At 37.1% G+C, this 17412-nt stretch overlaps 1 protein-coding gene across 2 annotated transcripts; it reads right to left on the bottom strand.

Moving 5' to 3' along the window:
• Positions 1-4152: 4152 nt before the first annotated feature.
• On the bottom strand, positions 4153-17175 carry LOC126829790 (carbonyl reductase [NADPH] 1). 2 transcript variants are annotated; one of them, XM_050559918.2, is made up of 8 exons: positions 17026-17175; positions 11013-11094; positions 10250-10428; positions 9736-9848; positions 9059-9187; positions 7293-7428; positions 6529-6592; positions 4153-5325 (listed from the first exon to the last, which is right to left on the bottom strand). In XM_050559918.2, exons 1-8 carry the CDS (start codon positions 17047-17049, stop codon positions 5231-5233), a joined length of 822 nt encoding a protein of 273 aa, XP_050415875.1. In that variant the 5' UTR covers positions 17050-17175; the 3' UTR covers positions 4153-5230. The 2 variants fall into 2 exon arrangements, with proteins under 2 accessions (XP_050415875.1, XP_050415874.1); XM_050559917.2 differs by lacking the exon at positions 6529-6592 and adding an exon at positions 6429-6492.
• Positions 17176-17412: the final 237 nt, after the last annotated feature.

The raw sequence follows: 17412 nt of genomic DNA, 5'->3' as shown, positions 1-17412 counted from the left end.
GTCCAAAGAAATATCCAAAAGCAGACGAACCGTTACTGCAACCTGCAGCTGACTACTTGCGTCATCAACAGAATTATTTTTCAGATATTTACAGACAAAATACGAAATTTAAACGAAATCATAAGCAGTGACTGATGATCACAATTATTACTAATGGCAAACTTGCTAAATTTTCTCATACAATTTTTTCAGATTCACAAGGATACATACCATCTTTTCAAAGCACGGATTTATGATTCTCGAAGCACGGATCTTTTATTTCGAAAAACCTCCGTGCCTGTAGGCACGTTAAAATAGGCCCTGAATAAATGTAAAAAGGATACATTTAAACCGATTGAATCAATATGTACAATTGAGATATTCTCCGGACTCAATCGGATTTCAAAGAAATGAAAATTAAATGGGGTTTAACGTCCTACTGTTCTGCTCCGACTCGAATAATGAAGACGGGCATACCCGTGCCATGAGGGAAATTTTGCCCGGACAGCGGCGCCATGGCCTACTCTTATACCGAATTCCAACTGCCAAGGGTTTTTTTACGTTCACGTCAATGTATACACGGGACGTCGGGTTTCGTACCACCCGAACAACTATAGCCTACGTTGTTCCTTACCAGGCCCTCCGTCCTGTACCAATGACAAGGGGGAAAATCCCGATGAGTTTTGTTGACTAGGGATTGAACACGGGACCCCCAGGTTAGCGAGTCTAATGTATTTTTCACAGATTTAATGAAAACCCCATCAAATGATTTTATCAAGATGGCGCCAGCTGGCAGACTTCGTCTGTACCAGATGATGCCGAGTTGCAAAATTTTCAGTTCTCTTTGTATAGTGCGATTCCACTTTCCAAATAGTATAGTTTGCAGTGGACTCAAACGCTCTCAACAAATGACGACCGACAGTCTTAAATCACGACGGCGGGAAAATGAGATGAATTTCCAAGCAATTTCCTATACCCCCTCCCCGCCCGTCCTGAAAATGCGACTTTTAACAAATGTTTAAAATTTTGTGTTCAGCTATCAATAGAAGAATCTCCTCGGAGCTAGCCAGCGCCCTCGTATGTGGCGCCCCAGGGCAAACGTTATATTAGTCGACATTTTATATTTCTTATCGTCATAGTAATATGTATTTTGTATTTCCTTTATTCATTATTATGTACTGAATATTATTATATCACTCACGTACACTGGATATACCAGCACTCGTAATAAACGGCGTATGTCCGTCTTCATTGGCCCAGTAGGACGTCGAAGAAAAATATATGAATAGGTAAAAATAGGTATAAAATAATACTTTATTAACATCATTCACACATAATGGAAACTCGGTGGCTGGGTGGATAAGGATTAGGCGCTGGCTTGAGTTCACAAAGCATTCTCAGACTTATAGGTTAAGAATTTACTCAAAACTTTTCGCCTTATTTTAATTAAGATATAGTTTTGTGTTTCTGGATCGAAGATATTTCTCACTAACAGTGATTGAAAATTGAGTAAATGCTTAACTTAAATCTGCGAATGCTTGTCTAAAAACGCTTTATGAACCCGGTGTTGGCTGGGAATGCTTTATGTACCCGGTGTTGTCTAAAAATGCTTTATGAACCCGGTGTTGGCTAAGAATACTTTATGAACCCGGTGTTGGTGCTTTATGTACCCGGTGTTGGCCTAGAATGTTTTATGAACCCGGTGTTGGCAGAAAATGTTACTCGTGATTTTCCAATTTGGCTTCCTTTTTTCAGTCGTCGCAAGCAACAGCGTCTGATCGTTCAGATGGGACGAAGAAACGATGCCCAGTGTGTGTACACATTGGCTAGTAAGAGGAACATTTCATGGCTTGTGTCATTAGCCCGGTGGTCTAAAAGGTATGGCAATAAGTTTACACTGCCTTTTCACACCTCCATATTTATTCCTCTGTAAAAGCACCGGAAGACTCTGGCTCGCCCCTCAGAGAGTTCCCCGGGATTTGCATGTGTCGAGTAGTTCAGATGGGCGTGCACTTAAAAGAACCCTCGACAGTTGGAATTCGATATAAGAGTATGCGACAGTTTCTCTTATGACAGGCACACCTTCTTCAATAGTCAGTTCGGTGCAAAAATGTAGGACATCAAGACCCATTCCATTTTGTATTAAAATATATTTATCTTATACTCACAAACACCGCCAACTCGGGATATAATCCATTCTATATCATTAGTGTTGTACTGATCAAAATTATTATATTTATCTCAAATTTCACTTTTCAGTCCTTATCAGAATTCTCCCAGGCTTCCCCTTTATGACAAGATTTGTAATTACGACCATCCAGGGCAGTTGAAGGAAATGACAAACCAAGATGTGACAAGATTTCCGTTAGTCACACATAACTTCAGATCCTTTTAGATTGTGATAGCTTCAGCATGAATTTTGACCGCTTTAAGTAGGCCTATAACATTTCTTTGAAAACGGAGAGAGAGAGAGAGAGAGAGATGGGGTTTAACGTCCACTCGACACAAACTAGGTCATTTCGTGACCAACATATGGTTTAATTTTATTTCAATAATTCGCTTGCGCGTAGGGGTCTTTAGCAATGGGAGGAAACCGGAGACCCGGAGAAAACCCACGAGGATGGACAGGCCAAACTACTCCTTGTCCCGTACAACCGGGTACAACTTGACTCAATGACAGGCCTTATGATACAGCACGCACGTGCTAACCATTCAGCCATCCAACCCCCCCCCCCCCCGCACCAGGGGGTTTAAAAGAAGAGGTCAAAATGTAAAACGTAGATGTCCCGATATAAATGAAATGAAATGGTGTTTTACACCCTACTGTTCTGCACCGACTGAGCTAATGAATACGAGTATACACCATTCAGTGTGCTATGAGGAAAATTTTGCCCGGAAAGCGGCGCTACGGCCTACTCTTATATCAAATTCCAACTACCAAGTGTGTACATCGCGCCTCGGTTTTTCGTTCCATCCGAACGAATAGACAGCTATCTTTGTCAGGCCCTCCGTCCTGCACCACTGACAAGAGGAAACCAAATGTCCCGATAACGGATGAATGAAATGGGGTTTAACGTCCTATTTTGCTGTACCGACTGGGCTAATGTAGACGGGCATACGGCATACAGTGTGCTATGAGGGAAATTTGCCCGAACAGTGGTGTTTGCGCCTTCTCCACGTCGAATTCCAACTGACATAATTAAGCTTGATATTATGTACGTGTAATGTAGATAATAGACGTGTCGGACTAGGCCCCGATTACCTGCCGCGGCCCGGATACCCTGACGGTGACGAGAGTATCGGTAAAGATAAAGATAAGAGAATTATCGGTTAAGTCAAAGATAAGAGAAGTTTTGGTTAAGTTAAAGATAAGAGAAGTATCGGTTAAGTTAAAGATAAGAGAAGTATCGGTTAAGTTAAGTTAAGTTAAAGAGGCGTATCGGTTAAATTAAAGATAAGAGGAGTATCGATTAAGTTAAAGATAAGAGGAGTATCGGTTAAGTTAAAGACAAGAGGAGTATCGATTAAGTTAAAGATAAGAGGAGTATTGGTAAAGATAAAGATAAGAGGAGTATCGGTTAAGATAAAGATAAGAGGAGTATCTTATAATGTGGACATATAAAAACTACATAATGTATCAGGATAATGCTGAAAATTTCAGTCAAACTACTTAACTCAGAGCCGAGAAAATCTTATTTTAAAATCGCTGTAGGCTCAACTGTCATTGTTACCGCTGTCACGATAATTAACTAAGTCTCGGTTACCTATTTTCACGTTTAATCATCAATTACCGGTAATGTTGAACAGCAGAACCATTCAAATTTTATGAAGATCAGACACATAAAATGGCATCGAGAGTTGATTATGGTCTTTTCATGTTTAATTAATAGTTTATATAAGGTACAACTAGGGGAATCGAAACCACCCCATTTGACTCGATAACAGACTTGATGATGCAACACCATTCGGCCGTCCAACCCACACTAGAATTAGATGAACTAATTAACATCAAGGGAATGTATCTTTATAACTGGCAATTTATTGGTTTAAATCATGTTTTATTCTAAATTGATAGGCAGATGATGAGCATTTGTATAGACATATAATTACAGCAATTATAGTCTTATAATTTACATTGTTTCCAGGAAAAAAATACTTTTTTTAAAACCAAAATTTGTGCTGCTAAATTTTTAATTAAAACAAATTATGAAAACAGTAATTACAAATAATGTAACTGTACTTAAAAATTATGAAAATTGTAATTACAAATTGTGAAACTGTAATTACAAATTGTGAAACTGTAATTACAAATTGTGAAACTGTAATTACAAATTGTGAAAAATGTAATTGAAGTTCTCTCTCCATTTATGCAAAATACAGCTATCCAAGGTTCCAATGGAATTTCATAATTTTTTACATTTTATTTCAATTTGGGTATATTGTTCATATCATAAGACAGAAGCCAAATATCAAATTTATATATAAAAAAAAATAATAAAAACATTTCTGAGGTAACAAGAGAAAGACCACTAATATATTAGAATTCTAATACTACATCAAAGTCATGGCAGCCATATATTCCTGGCATGTCAGTGAAACCATTGATTCCATGACCAACCATTGATTCCATGTCCAATCAGGGCAGCCATTGATTCCATGAGAGAGCCACCAAAGGTCATAGTAATGGAGTTCAATACAGTATAATTTTTCATGACCACATACATGTACATAGCTGGTTTACAAATCAAATATACCAAATCATCATTTGAATACTCAATTTAATTGGAATGACAAATTATCAGACCATTTTTTGATGGATTTTCAACTTTCTAGATACAATATATTTTTTTATATCAATATATGTTCTATTTATTTTTAAATAATACTGGATTTCATTTTATTGATATCAATAAATATTTCATAGGAGAAAAATTTCATTAATTTTCATTTTACATTGAATAATGAATAGTAAAATGTGGACTTGAAAAACTATTCAAATTTTGAATAGTAAAACATGGGTTCAAAACAGACTTGAAAAACTATTCAAATTCAAATATTTGACATTTAATGAATAAAATACCAGTTTGAATAGACTTGATAAACTATTCAAATACGAATAGCACTAATTATTTAGGTTGATTATATGACAGTTATTGGATATTTCTGGAAAACAAAATGAACAGTGAATGCCAAACGAGGTAAGGTGGCCTTTCCCATAAATCTCTATAAAGAATGTAAAATTGCTCTAAACTTAAGGCCATGGTTGTACAGCTTTCTCAGAAAGAAATTTTCCTCTAATGTCAGTTCCTTCTGGTAACAGAGCGCAAAGTACTGGCGTTTCCGCACCTGAAATAAAATTCAAATATTTAAAAATATTAAAATAAATTTTAAATGTTAAAATAAATTTAAATATTAAATAAATTTTAAATATTAAAATAAATTTTAAATATTAAAATAAATTTTAAATATTAAAATAAATTTTAAACATTAAAATGAATTCTAAATATTATGAGAAATTCTAAATATAAATTTTAAATATTAAAATAAATTTTAAATATTAAAATAAATTTTAAATATTAAAATAAATTTTAAATATTAAAATAAATTTTAAATATTAAAATAAATTTTAAATATTAAAATAAATTTTAAATATTAAAATAAATTTTAAATATTAAAATGAATTCTAAATATTATAATAAATTCTAAATATAAAATTTAAATATTAAAATAAAATTTAAATACAATCTATTGTACATAAAAGAATCTTGGACAGCTTGAATTCGAAATAGGCGTAGGCCATAGTGAGCACTGCTGTCCGGACAAAGGTTCCCTCATAGAATACTGAATGCTGTATGCCTGTTGAAGCATAACAGTAGAAACCTCATTTCATTTCATTTCTAGTGCAAATTTGAACATCGAAACTCAGTTGATTGTCCTGAACAACCAGACACACTTACCTTATCTATTCCACAGATACATCTGTGGTGTGAACCATAGAAATAAATACAGACAGAATGTCAATACAAAGAGTTTAGTGTTATGATGTAGTATGTTGTGCAGTGCCTGCGCGATGAGAAGTTTGCACAAGTTTGGTTCATGGGACCTCTTACAAGTGTGACCCAAACTCTTCATTACCGATGAGAGGAGAGAGAGAGGAGAGAGAGAGAGAGAGAGAGAGAGAGAGAGAGAGGGGGTTTAACGTCACAAACTAGGTCATTTCAGGACAAACATATGGTTCAATTTTATTTCAATAATTCGCTTGCGCGTAGGGGTCTTTAGCTGTGGGAGGACAGCTGACCCTGCTCTGTCACATACAACCAGGGAATCAAAACCACACCAGTTGACTCATGACAAACTTTATGATACAGCACGCACGTACTAAGCATTCGGTCATTCAACTCCCCATGGATAAAAGAAGCAACGAATAAACATGACAAGAATTTCTTTACCTTGATCAATAGTCTTAGTTCCTTTATGACTGGTCATATCTGTATCTACGTAACCAGGGCAACACTGAAAATCACAGAAAAAAACAAAAAATAAAATTACCTTCATCAATAGTTTTACTTCCCTTATGACTGGACATATCGGTATTTATGAAACCAGGGCAACACTGTAAAAATATAATGGGAACAAAAAGTTAGTGTTAGTGTCATTATCAGAGTTACATGTAACCTTTTTATCGCTTCATCCGAATGACTAGATTAGATGCTGTTCCTTGCCAATATCATTTCTTTCTCGACATCGTTTTATAATTTTAATAATGTAACAAAAGAAGAAAACAATTCTAAAGTAATAGAAATATCTGTGATGTAATAAGATAACACGCTACTTTCAATTGATGTGGTTCACTAAACGACTGGTCATACCTGTCTGTTTAAGAAGGGAGGTCACTCTGTGTAAGTTTAAAACATGAGAAAAGACAATAGACAAAGTTCAGAACATCGGTTTAATTTTATTTCCGTAATTTGCTTGTGCATATATAGGGGTCTTTAGCTGTGGTAGGATAAGGAGGACCTGGAGATATACCACACCCATATATAATATACCACACCCATATAAAAACATGGCATATTTAGACATGTGTTACCATATACCATACCTTATATACATCAGGTGTTATCTTATTATACCATACCTTATATACCCTAGTTAGATATACTCCATCTAATATCATGTGTTATAATATAACTTTTATACACCAAGTAGATATACCACACCTATAGATATACCACACCTATATATACACCACACCTGTATATTACAATTAAAGTTTTTGTACATATGAAAAGATACAATGGCCTATAACTTACAGCATTGACAACAATATCATCTTTGGAATTTAATTCTCTCTGTTGAATAAATGCCATCACAGTCACACCAACTTTAGACATACCATACGCAGATTCGGGAAAACCAGATTCACTAACCTTTCCAGCTTTAGCAGCACTTCAGAATAAAAGAAATAAAAATATTAAAAGTAACAACCTGATTAAAGCACTGGCTCCTAATCAGAACATTTCAAAAATAATAACAGATTGCTTGAGGCAGAAAATATTCCAACTGACAGCAAAGTTATTTTTTCTACCCATACAGGTTTCAAATAGTTGTCAGATACTAATCATTGTAAAATTCTTTAAAAGATAGGTGGCCAGACAACAAAATGTACACAGCATGTAAGTCCTGCGAGCAGTAGTCTAGACAAGGATTTAGAGCTTCCACAAGATTTTTCAATGTGGGCACATAAAAATTACATTATGTAAGATTTAGATAAAGAGCTAGCCATTCTTGCTATATTAGTTCGAAAATAGATAATGTAAAATGAATAATTTGAAAATTTCATTCAAATTACTCAATTGCAAGCGTAGACATTAGCCTTGAAGGTTTGACAAGACATATGCTATAATTTCAACCCCCGTACTGTTTGTTCGAAGCTAAGTCTTGCTCCTCCAATTTTAGCTTAAATCAAAATATGGCTGAACTGTTCTAATCTAAATCTATTTAATATTGGAGAAATCCGATGCCATCGAGAGTTGATTATGGCCTGGATAAGTTAATTAATGTCTAATTAATAATTTAGAAATCATTTCAGGCCTAAAGAAAGACTTGCAATAGGCAGATTTAGCTCTTGCATAATGCATGTTTAACATACTATTGATTCTAACGTTTAAGGATCAAACAAACAATCGAGAGTGACTCTATTTGCAATCTTATTAAAATACAGATTTTTATTTTGTATCTTTTTTTTTTATACTTTCGATGGCCACTACTACATAAAGATCTGACCAGTTGTAGTGGGAGGTTGCGTCAGGTGTAATAAGTGGCTTTTGACCCTATGACGTCAGACATTTGATTAACCAATCAGCGTTGATGTTTCTAGTGGGATACCCATGGTTCCGTGCACTGCACGTCAAGAACTCGCCACAGCAAACCGTTTCATTGGCTAATCTCCCCAATCAACCAGAAAGCAGGCTATATAACAACTCTTCTAGATCCAAGTGTAGTAAAGACAAGTAAAACAAAATTTTGAACTATAAAATACAAAAGGAAATAGGATCTGTGTTTTGATCAGATTGTTCTATTTGAGACTACAATCAGGGCAATCACTGTAATCAGTCACCAAATTGTATTTCACATTTCCCTATCTTTCTATACATATGAATTTTGAATTCATCATATTTATGGAAATACTAAAAATTGAACCATGTTTGGACTGATATTCGGCTAAATCTATTTGTTAAGACGAGCTCAATTTTTGTCATGGTCGCTGAGATGTAAATAAGGTTACAGCACTGGTTAGGGTTAGGGTAAGCATTGCGACTAGGTCCAGGGTTAGGGTTGGGATTAGCGCTAGCCTCGTTTACATCTCATGACCTATGATAAAAAGTTGAGTTGGCCTTATCATTTGGCACTAACCCCAATATTCCTTAGGTTACAAGGGATTCACAATGCTTCAAATGACGTTCATAGTGTAAGATACCCACTTTTTTTTTATTGTCAGTAAAAATCTTGGTTTTATATCATAAAAGAAAAGCAAAAATGAAAAAAATAATAAATAATAAATTTTTTTTTTACATACTCAACGAAATTTTGCATTATTTGTTTCAGTTCATCAATGGTTAATGCAGGATCCAGAAAACGAGCTTTCAAAGCTTCAGAACATTTTTTACCAGTCCACTGTGAAACCATACTGGATACATGAACAACTCTAGAAAACAAATCATAATACAACTCATCATACATAATATCAGGTGGTTGGGGTGGCCGAATGGCTTAACACGTGTGATTCCCCGCTTGTACGTGACAAAGAGTAGGGTGGCCTGTCCAATGTCGTGGGTTTTCTACAGTTTTTCCTGGACAGTGGCACTATGGCCAGCTCTTATATCAAATTCCAACTGCCAAGGGATCTCTTATGTGCACGCTTGTATACATGGGACCTCGTTTTTTCGTCCCATCCAAATGACTAGACAGCTGTCCTCCTTGTCAGACCCTCCTTCCTGCAACACTGACAAGGGGAAACTAGGCCAGAAAATCCTGATGAACTTTCTCGACCAATGCAGGGATCGAACACGGGACCTCCAGGCTAGCAAGCCAGCGTCTAATCCATTTAGCCAACGACTCCTTGTCACATACTAGCAGGAAATCAAAACCACACCAATTGACTAAATGACAGACTTTGTCATCAAAGGATGTTAAAACCCAGTTCATTTCATTTCTTTAATTTGTCTTCACGGAATATTTTAATTATTATATTACCGGGAATGAGGCCTGAGCAGTGGAAACAAAACATTAGAAATATCTAATGTAGCTGTAAAATTGGTTCTAACCGTCACTTCAGCTTGTTCGGAAAATGGGGCTGTTGATGCTGCCTGAAAAGAAAACATTGCATGACATCATAGATTTATGACTACCGTAACTGAACTATTCCAGCAAAATTCAAAGGGAAATCACAACATTTTGTAGTTTAACGTCCTACTGTTTTGCTCGTACCAGGCTAATGAAGATGGGCATCGCCATACAGTGTGCTATGAGGGAAACTTTGCCCAGGCAGCGATGCTACAGCCTACTCTTAAACATATTGAACCATACAGCCACCCAACCCCCCATTTTTAATATGATTCTCCACATCTTGATGTCAGATTGGGTATATTCCGAGCTGGACGTTTTCCAACTTACGTAGGACATGTCCGGCTCATATGGGCAAAACAATCTCCATGTGTTAAACCCCCATTTCTTTCCCTTTTTCCTTATTACGTAATAATAGACCCACCTTATAGGCAATACCAGCATTATTAACCAACAGATCGAGACCACCATAATTAGATTGAAGATATTGTTTTAATGTTTCAATACTGGACATATCACAAATATCTAACTGGTGAAACTCAGGTTTTAAATTTTCTGCATTTAAATCGCTCACAGCCTTTTTACCCAAATCTACATTCCTCGCTGGAAAAAAAAAAGGTTTTACATATCATGTTTAAAGAGATGTTATGGTGATGCAGGTGCTGGAGGTTTGGGGGTGATTCCAGTGTAGGCCAAGAAAGTTCCTCATGATTTTACAGTCTGGCCTCCCCTTGTCAGCGATACGGAATGGCGGGCCTTGTCAGTGGTGCAGGATGACCTCCCCTTGTCCGAGGAACAGTACAGCGGGACATATCAGCTGTACAGTCTGGCCTCCCCTTTAGTGGTGCATGATGACAGCCTTGTCAGCAGTGCATGATGGTGGGCCTTGTCAACAGTGCATGATAGAGGGCCTTGTTTGTCATGTAGGATGGTGGTCATTTTTAGTGTTACAGGATGGCAGGAATTGCAAGGAAAAAGCTTCTAGTTGTTTGGTTGGAACAGGGGTTTTAAACAGCGCGAGGAAACCAAAAGGCCCAGAGAAATCCCACTGTGTTAGGCAGGTGACCCACACAAAATAGAAATTCAACTGTGCACTCATCACTGTGCATTTAAGGCTTCCTTGACAGTTAGAATTCGATAATGACGAGTCACCATTTGGATAAGAATTATCCTGTATTGATACTAACCTGTTAGAATAACATCACCTTGGAACTGTTTACATAAAGCTCTTACGATACCAAAACCTACACCTTTATTTCCACCTGTTACCTGAAGGAAATAACAAAACAGAAGTCATTAAATAACAACAAATACAAGAGAATAATGCAGCAGGGGAGACAACTTCACACTAATGCCATAGATCAGACCACTGAATAGTCCACTCAATTGGAGAAACCCATAAACCTAGTTCCCTCCAATTCTCCCTTTGCATGGCAAATTTTATTGACTTATGTTTGAATTTTAAGTAGTTACTGAATCTTTATATTTTAGAATCTTAGTTAAAATGTTGGTGGTTGACAGCTACATCCAAAAAATTTCCATGCTTCAGGTCAAGATGCTATTTTGGTTCCGGTATCTCAAAAATTTCCATGCTTTAGGGCAAGATGCTACTTTTGGTTCCGGTATCTCAAAAATTTCCTTGCTTCAGGTCAAGATGCTACTTTTGGTTCCAGTATCTCAAAAATTTCCTTGCTTCAGGTCAAGATGCTACTTTTGGTTCCGGTATCTCAAAAATGTCTATGCTTTGGGACAAGATGCTGAGTTGCTTCATCGATGGTGGAAAGCATTCAATCGACAGAGATTAAAGACATTAGAAAATTCTTTTGGGATCTGGATATTTAAAAGCAGCTGATCGTCATCTGAGGGATTTTTAATCCCATGTAAACTTGTGAATGTTGAATATCTAAAAGGAATATCAGACCCTAAAATAATTCAATTGCTTTCAGTATTTACAAAAAGAAAGATGAATTCAAAATTTCTCAACATATTGCCTCCTCTGTAAACAAGCCAGCAGAACCTACGAATATGGGTAAAATCTATTGTTGGGTCTCTTCTTCATCAAATTTAATTGATATTTTGGTTTATTTTCTCAATTAAATATTAACAATCCATTTAAAGATGGGTTCCCGAATACAAACTGGGTGATTTAATGGTATATATGGACTAAAAACATATTCAAACTAATTAATTTGTCATAACTTTGCTTCAAATCCTTCTCAAACATTGTAATTGCGGAGGAATGTCCTGCTATAAAAATTAAATCAAACCAGGTCATGTTTACGTCACGTGACTTACCTCTCTTGGAAGTCAGAGGAGAATTCAATGCATACATAAGACGATGTTGTCTATAATCGCTTACTATTTATTACAAATATTGAATCCTAATTAAATTCTCGGATTATCCACTACCCACGTCTTTTTCCGCCATTTTTATCTCAGAAAGTGTTGTACGTCTAACTCTTCATAAAGTTTATCAACTTGTACATCAAGCACTCAATGTTCGTGTGTGACCTTTGACATCACGTGTGCAGAAATTCCTAATCGTCGGGCTTTTGATTAGATGAACCCTTACATTTTTGTCCTGTATATGCTCCATGAGTGTTTTTCCGGGAATCCAGTATTTTTCTAGTAAGATTGGATATCTCTACTTTCCATATATACCAAAATTACCATACTTTTATTGGAAATAACCACCTGATAAATACTTTTCTGGGAACCCATCTTTAAGTACAATTTAGCATGGATTATGCCATCAAAAATAAGATATTACAGGTATACCTAAAATTTACAATCAGGCTTTGCGACTTTTAGTGAAGACAAATAATGATATCAAGTTATTGGCGTTGCTCGATTAACGTCCCAGATTGACAGAATTGCAATCAAGTGATAAGGAATTCAGCCATGTCACAGTTCTGCCAGGCCCAACAGCTGAGGTGGTGTGAGTAGAATCGTGACGTATTTTAAGTAACAAATATGTTTCAAGTAAAAATATGTTTCAGCTCTCATGATTAGTTGAGATATTATTTATGCAGTTGGTTCATGTGTTGTGCTCCGAAATTCTCCTTTTCATTTGATTGACACTATTTTTGGAATTGAGAGAATTTCAATCAAGTATTCCCCTAGAAATAATGAGGCAAGGGACACAATCCATTCTTATCATATTTTTAACCTGTGGTTGTTTAATAAAATTGCTGAATTCATAAAATTGTGTTTATGACACAAATACATTTTGGGATGATAGTCTTTTAGAGACTTTTGTACAAATATTTATTTCACTGTTTCAAATACAATGAAGAGGGAGAGACAAAGAGAGAGAGAGAGCTAGGTAATTTTTATGGTTCAATTTTAATTCAATAATTTGTTTGCATCTAGGGGTCTTTAGGAAAACAGAGGACCCACAGAAAACCCATGTGGTTGGATAGGAGACCCAACTCTTTGTCACATCCAAGTGAGGAATCAAAACCACTCCATGCTTTAACCATTCCCCAGCCAAACCCCCACAAATACAATGGTGGGGGGAGTCAAGCGATGTGGTTTCAATCCCAAACTTGTATGTAACAAGGAGTAACGAAATGAAATGAAATTGGGTTTAACGTCTTACTGTTCTGCTCCTATACTGGGCTAATGAAGACGGGCATACGCCATACAGTGCGCTATGAGAGAAATTTTGCCCAGGCAGCAGCACTATCGCCAGAGGATCTCTTACGTGCATTCCAATATATACACGGGACCTCAGTTTTTTGTCTCATCCGAAGGACTAGACAGCTGTCCTTGTCGGGCCCTCCATCCTGCATCACTGACAAAGGGGAACCATGCCGGAAAATCTGGATGAACTTTCTCGGCCAATGCAGGGATCGAACACTAACCCTAATCCTAACCCTCCAGGCTAATGAGCCAGCGTCTTATCCACTTAGCCACTGTGATCCCCGCCTAACATAGTTCAATCTTGTATTTAAATAGTTTGTTTGTGCATAGGTGTCTTTAGCTTTAGCAGGATCTGGAGAAAGCCCACAAGGTTGGACAGATGGCTCTACTCCATGTCACATACAAGCTGGGAGTCGAAACCACGTCATTCGACTCCCAAGAGAGACCTTTTGACCATTTGCTGACTACCCACCTCACCCATATTCCTGAAGAAATGGCCCGAGAAATCTCTCTCTGACCATTGCTGGATTGACTTCTAATACTTGAGCTATTTGAGGAAGTGTGTCTATTCTTCCTGTTCAATCAAATCTGTCCTAAGTACAGCAACATGACAGTCCTCGTTTAATCTGGGGTCTTCCCTAAAACTTTGGACAGTGATTTAAGGTAGTCTATTAAAAACGGTGAAAGTATTGTTGAGCTCCAAGCAGTATTGTTTAGATTGTAGCCGTTTGATAGCAATTAGTTTTTCTCCAATATTCTGCTATGCACTTGTTAATTGGGCGTAATAAATCTTGTGAGTTACGACGTAACGTGATGTAAACATATCTAGAGCTCTGTTTAAACGCAGTTAGGGATTGGTTGTTGATCGGGCTATTTACCAGTCATAATTTTTAGCAGAAATTTGCTTTCGTTACAGCAGTGTTTGACTGGGATGAGGTCTAATGAAACGAAAAACTGCAAGAAGTATGCACCCCACCTAAATATGTAGGATTATTCTGTCCACCTGGGACATATAACTGATTGGGGTATGCATAGATTTCGGAATGCGATATGAGCCTGGTAGTGGAGGAAGGGGTGGGTGGGGAGGAGTACAAATGGAGGGTTCAAGGAGCCAAGGAATGAGAAAGTATTTCATACTACCAAACCAAATTCTGTAGAATACAGATACTGCAGTACATGATTTCAAAAGATAGCTTGCCAGGCAACAAAACATACGCCCACAGCAGCTAAGTCATCCAGGTGGTCAACAAGGGTTGTTACATATTTTTTCTTTTGTCGGCAGACAGACAGACAGACAGACGGGGGCAGCGACAATATACAATAGACGACAATATAATTCCTCCTGAATACTACACAGTAGACTAAATAATCCATCTTATGTTATATCATCATTTACTGGTAGCCGTGGGTTGGATGGCCGATTGGTTATTACTGTTCACTGGTAGTCATGATCAGTGAATAGAAGATATCAGCGGCTGGGTTATTCAGTCAAACACACGATCATTTTTATGATAATGTATATTGTGTTTCACTTTGACTCGTGTGTAGAGGGGGAGCCATGGTGGTTTAGTGAGTAAGACGTTGGCTCTCTAGCCTGGAGGTACATGTATCATGTCTATCACGGCGTTGGCTGACAAAGTTCATCTGGATTTTCCAGGGTGTCAGTGATTTAGGGCAGAGAGCCTGGGAAGGAACAAGATATAGTCAGTCATTCAAATGGGATGAAATATTGAGGTCCAATGTATAAATTGGCATGCACGTTAAGAGAAATGGGGTTTAAAGTCCACTTGACACAAACTAGGTCATTTCGGGACGAACATATGGTTTAATTTTATTTCAATAATTCGCTGGCGCGTAGGGGTCTTTAGCAGTGGGAGGAAACCAGAGGACCCGGAGAAAACGCAAGAGGTTGAACGGGCGACCCTACTCCTTGTCACGTACAACCGGGGATTCGAAACCACGCCAGTTGACTCATTGACAGACATTATGATACAGCACGCGCACGCTAACCATTCGGCCATCCAACCCCCCCGCACGTTAAAGAACCCATGACAATTGGAATTTGATATAAGAGGCCCTAGTGCTGCTGTCTGGGCAACATTTCCCTCACTGCATGGTATATGCCAGTCTTCATTAGCCCAGTAGGAGCAGAAGAGTAGGACGTTAAACCCCATTTCATGTGTAGGCCTACATAGAAGCATTAAGACTATTGTAATTAAAGTCAATGGGTCATGTTAATGAATATTGTTATGTATATAGCCCAATATATTTAACATTTTTCTTGAAATGGCTCTTCAAGTCTTTAATACTGGAAACTGATATCAATTATTATCTACATAAACTTATAGGACCACGGATAACCATCTATATAGTACCTTATGCTACTAAGTCGGATAGACCTAAAAAACTAAGGTAACAAGTACAATTACATATTTACATGGAATTACTTCTAATTACTTGGCAAGATCAAGTGTTGACATAAATTGCTTTGTTCTGCTTAGCTTTGATGAAAAAATGTTAATCATTGAACACAGTCAAGACATTCACCTAATAAACATCTGCACCAAGTTTTAACATTCTACCGCAATTAAAAGCAGAGCTGTTATGTTCCAAAGTCTTGACAATCAAATTGCTTATCGCTATTTAGCCTAAGCAGAAAGTTCTCATCATCAAAGTTAGTCAAGGTAATGATATAATAAAGACATCTATACTGAGTTTCATCACTCTCACCTGAGTGTTATCTAAATTATTAATTAGACATTAATTAATTTATCCAGACCATAATCAACTCCCGATGCCATCGTGAGCCTGTGATATTTAGTGGATTTGAATATATTTTGTGATGGATAATTTAACGTAAAAAAAGATAATCGAGACTTTGTTTGTTATCGTAGAATCGTTAGTAATGATGATCGAGGTGAGCCTAAAATTGAATTGCAAATATCTTGGTTCAGAATGACGCAATTTGACCAGACATTTTATGCAAGTAGATGGAAAAACGAAAACCGTGACCATCACACACCAAAATATCAAAAACAAAAAGATTTCATCACATAAACTATTCTTTTATTTTTTCAATACCCAAAAACATTTTGAACTGGAATCAAAAGGAAGGGGGACTGCACGGAGACCCGGACAGTGTCGAAAACCCCAAGCGAATCGAAGTCGGGTCAGTGCCCGCATATCCTGTTAGTGACGAGAGCCTGCCTGGGCAGGTGACTTTTATAGTTTTTAATTCACCAATTTTTTCCAAAAAAGTGGACTGACAGAATCCGATTCTGATCCTACCCACGCCTCTTCACGATCCGGTAACAGTGTATTTTTTTTTTTTATTAATTTATACCAACAAAACCCCATTACTCGGCATACCTTCGGGACAAGTGTCCCAGCTGTCCTTACCATCCCCTCTCACAGACCCCGTGTAGGCTATGTCCCACATTATATGACCTGCATTCTTTTGGTCAATTGGTGTTTGCGGTTTTTCAACTGTACTTCAAGACATACTAGAGAATCCTGTGATTTCTTCAAAACAAGACAAAACAAAACCATACTCACCACTGCTACTCGTTTAGTTGCCATGATTTCAATCTCTAGAATAACAGATATAACGAGCTAAAACATGAAAAGCAGTAACCGGTTTGATGACTTCTAGGGTTATGCAAGTAAAAGTACATAGTGGGCGTGACCCGAGAAAGTAGGCCACCTCTCTATAAATAGACTGATCTCACATCACTTAGTTATTTCTATAGCAGCCTTTCTCTCTCTTTCCTGTTTTTCATGGCAATCTATTTGATTTGTTTAGTCTAGAATTGACTATAAAAAGTTTACATTTTCGTTCAGGTTTCGATGAATATTCATGTTTTAGAGGCGGAAGGATAACAGAGTTGAGAACCTGGCTGCCCCCCGTGACATGTTGGGCGGATAGATACATATTTACAGAAT

The sequence above is a fragment of the Patella vulgata genome, chromosome 8 (genome assembly GCF_932274485.2).
Source record: "Patella vulgata chromosome 8, xgPatVulg1.2, whole genome shotgun sequence".
NCBI lineage: Eukaryota > Metazoa > Mollusca > Gastropoda > Patellidae > Patella > Patella vulgata.
This window is presented reverse-complemented; position numbering and strand designations above follow the sequence as displayed.

Excerpts from the sequence above, each read along its gene's own strand:
- LOC126829790 (XM_050559918.2), bottom strand. The coding sequence starts at position 17,049 with ATGGCAACTAAACGAGTAGCAGTG. Across the intron at positions 9,188-9,735 it reads CTGCTCAGGCCTCATTCCCG|AGTTGTTCATGTATCCAGTA; the intron begins GTAATATAATAA and ends TTTGTTTTCTAG. Across the intron at positions 6,593-7,292 it reads ATGATATTGTTGTCAATGCT|TGTTGCCCTGGTTTCATAAA; the intron begins GTAAGTTATAGG and ends ATATTTTTACAG.